This window comes from Haliotis rubra, unplaced genomic scaffold, assembly GCF_003918875.1.
Source record: "Haliotis rubra isolate DU_JTF1 unplaced genomic scaffold, ASM391887v1 Scf642, whole genome shotgun sequence".
In the NCBI taxonomy this organism is placed as follows: domain Eukaryota; kingdom Metazoa; phylum Mollusca; class Gastropoda; order Lepetellida; family Haliotidae; genus Haliotis; species Haliotis rubra.
The window spans coordinates 388,034-393,201 of record NW_025767349.1 but is presented as its reverse complement, the minus strand read 5'-3'; the positions used below and the strand labels follow the sequence as shown (position 1 = coordinate 393,201).

General features: G+C 44.3%; 1 protein-coding gene across 1 annotated transcript; it reads left to right on the top strand.

Annotated features, from left to right (window-relative positions):
• Window positions 1-335: 335 nt before the first annotated feature.
• LOC124256902 lies at window positions 336-4,424 on the top strand. Its single transcript, XM_046690874.1, has 3 exons — window positions 336-888; window positions 1,699-1,855; window positions 2,472-4,424. Exons 1-3 carry the CDS (start codon window positions 496-498, stop codon window positions 3,302-3,304), a joined length of 1,383 nt encoding a protein of 460 aa, XP_046546830.1. The 5' UTR covers window positions 336-495; the 3' UTR covers window positions 3,305-4,424.
• Window positions 4,425-5,168: the final 744 nt, after the last annotated feature.

Below are 5,168 nucleotides of genomic sequence, written 5' to 3'. Positions count from 1 at the left end.
ATGTTATAAACTGAAGTATATTTCAAAACGTCAGTGGATTAATCTCGAGATGTATAAATCTATGTAATTCTGTTTCAGGCATCAAAGAAAACTGCCATATACGCTGATCCCACATATATAGCTGAATGGTTGGTGGTGTAAACACTTGTGGAGGAACCTTTACAGACATTATTTTGTTGATAATGGAGACAAATCGATTTACGCCGCGGGTGATATTTCAAGATTGACCTATTGAGGAACTGCTGTTACAAATGGAAGAATGTCATGTGCTATCTATTTACAAATCGTTTAGGGAAGAGTTGAGACTGTATTCCTGTGTGGTGGTGTCTTCTAAAGCCACTTTGTCATCAGGACGATCCTGGTATTCACTGTATAGATTTAATAGCCTGGCTTAGACGTAGCAGATTAACTTGTGTTTTCACAACTCTGTCTGCCAGGTAGAATCTAAAAGAGATCGATCTAACGTCATTCGTTGCGAAATATCCGGTTTTAATCATGATAAACGAGACAGATGACAGTGCAAGCAAGATGGCGCGTCGAGCAGACGATACCGGAGATAGCAAAACCGCTGTTCTGATGTCAACGTTATTAGAAGATGCTATACAGGATAAGGATGGTAAAGCTTTACCAACTCTGGATGAATGCATACAGCATGTGGTTTGTACAAACGGGCCACGACTAAAGACGGTTAATGCCCTCAAATATAAAATGGCGGCTTCCTTTACGAATCAGCTGGTGGAGAGAGTAATGGCGTCTTGTCCCTCTTGGAGGCGTTACGTAGCAACGCCTAACAGATATGAAAAGACGGCAGTGCTGTTTCAGGAAGACTTTGGCTCCTTCGTCTGTCATGTACACCTCAGGAGACCAACACGACTCTCTCCATTTGTAGTAAGTGGAATAAAACCCAGATTACCACTTTCATAATCTCAGAAAACTAACATTTAGTCCCAGAAACATTATTTTTGGAAGTGTATCTACAAAATATAATCTAAATGGGTCCCAGAACACCTCTAAGAGCTTAGGCGGATCCAGGAATTTTCAGCGATGTATGTGTGCGTGCGTGCGTGCGTGCGTGCGTGCGTGCGTGTGTGTGTGTTTCGAAGGGAAAATAATATGGTTCAGGGACTGTGAGACAGATTTTCAGATGCCGTATCCACTAGATCCCAAGGCGGTCAGTAACACATTGTTTACAATTTGTGCGAATTACTAAGCCCAGACGTCCAAGAAAAAAAATATATATCTCACCATGCAGCGGGGCGGTGGGGTAGCCTAGTGGTTAAAGCGTTGGCTCGTCACGCCGAAGACCCAGGTTCGAAGCCCCACATTGGTACAATGTGTGAAGCCTATTTCTGGTGTCCCCCGCCGTGATGTTGCTGGAATATTGCTAAAAGCGGCGTAAAACCAAACTCAGTCAGTCAGTCAGTCACCATGCAGCAACGTCGTTTTAAGTTTTCATTTTCAACAAATAAGATGCCATGTAACTTATCAGCAGTGGGGGTATCCCAATTTTCGTCCAGTAAAAAGACGGAATCTGTATGCATATTTCTCAAATGCTAAAAAACAAGAACACTCGCTATCTGTATTATCAGTATAAATATTAATTAGGTCACAGACGCAGTGTACCGATTAAAAGTATTAATTGGACTGAGGTTTGACATGTTCACCGCGACATGCTATCGTACTTGCATATTCTTCCAGTTTGAAGGCAGTCGTCTGCCGTCGATTTATGGAAAGGTCAAGGTCAGTGCCCGCGACAGCAAAGAACAGCAGATGTCTGTGCTCCAGGAATGGCGGGATTGCGTGGACAAGGAGGGGTATCTCAGATCGGACTGTGTCTTGAAGTGGTTCAATAAAGGTATGAGTAATTTCCAGGGTACGACATTTTATCAATTTAAGTTTACCTAAGCATCCTGTATAGCACGCATCTTCCGTCGACGTTAATACGTGTAAAGAAAGGCACCGAGCAGCATCAAAAGGCTGTGATCTACATATGTCACTGAGGAATTCTGTATTGACACAGGATATATGTGGATTTTGTTTGAAACACCTTGCACAAAGACCTATGGGTGGATGACCCACTGATACTAAAATAGCGAGATTATGTATGCCTTTTTTAGGGTTTGAGCATAGTTTAGAATAGCCTATGGAGAGCATATCGCAATTACAAATGGAAGAAGGCCATGCTTCGATTGTTTACTTGTTATTTCAATTATATTCTCGAAACTTCGAAAAAAAATCGAAAACAAATAACAAGTAATTAGAATATTAAAAATATATTTCGGCCATCAACGTGGCATTAAGGCTGTTGTATTACATGTCGTAAGCTGTAAATGTCAAAGAATGCCAAACATACACCTCCATCGGCACCCCAAACCAGTTGACAAAACGTGAGATATTAGACACTCACTCATTTATACACTCACTCACTCACCCAAAAACTCACTCACTCACTCACGTGTTTCTACTGCCAGGTTTGGTGAGGGCTGTTAAGGACATGGCGTCGTCAGGCAGCTGGAATCACCTGGAGGTTCAGCACCTCGTCACCGCCGCTGGTGTCATCATCATGTGTGTCACAGCAACTCCATCACAAGACAAGCCACAAGATGGTTCCACCCAGCTATCTCCTGTCTGCTTCAACATTAAGTTCGTCCCATGCTTAGACTGGGTGAAAGTCCCGCCAGGACACATAACCCTCCCAACATCACCGTGCCACCCTTTTCCCCGACTGAAGACGAACCTACAGGAGATGATTAAAAAAGTTGGTAAGAGAGACAGATGTGCCCTGGTTCTGGAGGCGATCAAACTCGCCGAATCCGATGAAGCATCTCATTGGAGGATGAGTTCAGTCAAATATGACAGAGAGATTCTGAAACTAATAAACGAAAATTCATTCCCTTGTTACGCTAAAGATTTACTGGTTCTGGTAGAGAGCTTCGTCCAGAACAGCTCTGTTCCCTTGTCTGCCCTGACCAAGCAGGTGCTCCTTCAGAGCCTCCTCAACTCAATGCCTAGGTTCCAGCAAGAGGGGTGTCCACGGGATGCGTTACTTCTCGACATACTTGACAATATGGCCAAATGCTTCTCTGGCAGGTACTTGCGGACGTTTCTCATTCCGTCTGTGAACATTTTGAAAGATGTAGAAACCTATGAGGTGGAGAGGACGGCGAAAGGTTTAGGGAAGCTTCTGGGAGACCTGAAACGAAAGCCTGAGCTGCTTCTGGTTCATGCTGGACTGTGTACACGGTTGGAGGCGATGACTGGTGGGAAGGACGTCCTAAGTAGGAAGGCAACTGGTCGGCGGTGAGATCCACAGGTCATCGAGAAGGTTATTTCATGATAAATAATACATACCTCCTTCGTCGATGGAAGTTCAACATTGTTTATGGAAGTGCCCTGTTTTGTTCCGGGGCTGTGGGGTAGACTAGAGGTTAAAGCGTTCGCTCGTCACGCCGAAGACCCGGTTTGATTAGCCACAATGTGTGAACCCATTTCTGGTGTCCCACGACGTGATATTGCTGGAATATTGTTAAAGGCGGCGTAAAACCACACTCGCTCTCTCATTGTGTCTTTCTATCCATTTCCTGATGGGGCGTTTGGTAAGTCTAAAGGTCAAAGCCTTTGCTCGTCAAACTCCAGACCGAGGTTCGGTTCCCGCATGGATATAATGTGTAAATCCAATTCGAGACATCACTTGCAATGCTAAGGTTGACATGCTGGTAAAGTGACTCTACTGACGCACTAAGAACACCAATGGCTTTACATTATTGTATTATCTACCGATTCATGAATACAATTTACAGAAACAGACCCAAAGGGACTCTTGGCCAAACACTTTAGTGCGCTATCCATTTGATACAGAAATCAGTTGAACGGTTACGATGTGGACATTCTAGAGACATCATAGAGGGATACAAGTAGTGAGTGAGTATGGTTTTACGCCGCTTTCGGTAATATTCCAGCAATATCACGAAGGGGGACAGGCTTCACACATTGTACCCATGTGTGGAATCGTACCCGGGTATTGAGCGTTACGAGCGAACGCTTTAACCACTAGGTCACCCCACCGCCCCCATTTTATAAGTAACCAGTTGGACTGCTCCAGACTCTATCATGAGCACATTAGATGAGCCAATTTGATCCAGTCCAATACAGGTAGAAAATCCTTTTTAGATGACGCCTTGAACAAAGTATAGTTGTTTTGGTAGCCACGGGTCCCCAAAGAATAGTCTCTTCTGTCAATCAAGCGCCTCAAGCAAGACGTTTCACAAGACACTTTCGTCTCGACGTAAATATGACCAGTGTGTGATTGACGCCTCTGTTCTGATCATTAAAAGAAATACACTTATTCCCAGGATCACAAAATATGAAGAAAACTCCAGCCAGAACCTATTTCGACTGGAACGATGAGGTGTTCGCGGTTATGGACATTTGGTCGGTTAGCTGTTTAACGCCGCACTCAGCAATATTCCAGCTATATGGCGGCGGTCTGGAAATAATGAAGTCTGGATCAGACAATCTAATGATCAACAGCATGAACATCGATCTACGCAAATGAGAAACGATGACTTGTGTCAACCACATCAGCAAGCCTGACCACCCGATCCCGTTAGTCGCCTCTTAGGAAAACCGTGGGTTGCTGAAGACCAGTTCTAACCGGATCTTCACGGGTTCACAAGAATGTGGTAACTACAGTTACACCAACACGGTATAAGTTCCCGTTTAAATTTCATCTATGTAAGCAGCCCCGTCCATATAAAGCCAAATGGCTGACATGACTACAGTGAGTCCGGGAAATATCTGGTATAAAATTGTATTTTCGATTAAAATACTTCTGTCGTGAGAGCTGACAGGTAATTCGATCCCCCACCATGCCACACAAAAGACGGTCCATGTTGACAACACGGGGGTGGTATTCGACGACGACAGTCTTGACCAACATGCAATGTCTTGGTGAAGTGAAATATTTTACGTGCGCATCAGATTGTGATCACTCTCAATTTGTAAGAAAGCGATTGGCTGTTGTTTGATGCAACAGTCAGTGAGTGAGTTAGGTTTACGCCGTTTTTAGCAATATTCCGGCATATCACGGCGGGGGGACACCAAAAATGGGTTACACACATTGTACCCTTGGGGGAATCGAACCCGGGCCTTCGACGTGACGAGTGGAA

Excerpts from the sequence above, each read along its gene's own strand:
- LOC124256902 (XM_046690874.1), top strand. The coding sequence starts at position 496 with ATGATAAACGAGACAGATGACAGTGCAAGCAAGATGGCGCGTCGAGCA. Across the intron at positions 889-1,698 it reads CACGACTCTCTCCATTTGTA|TTTGAAGGCAGTCGTCTGCC; the intron begins GTAAGTGGAATA and ends ATATTCTTCCAG. Across the intron at positions 1,856-2,471 it reads CTTGAAGTGGTTCAATAAAG|GTTTGGTGAGGGCTGTTAAG; the intron begins GTATGAGTAATT and ends TTCTACTGCCAG.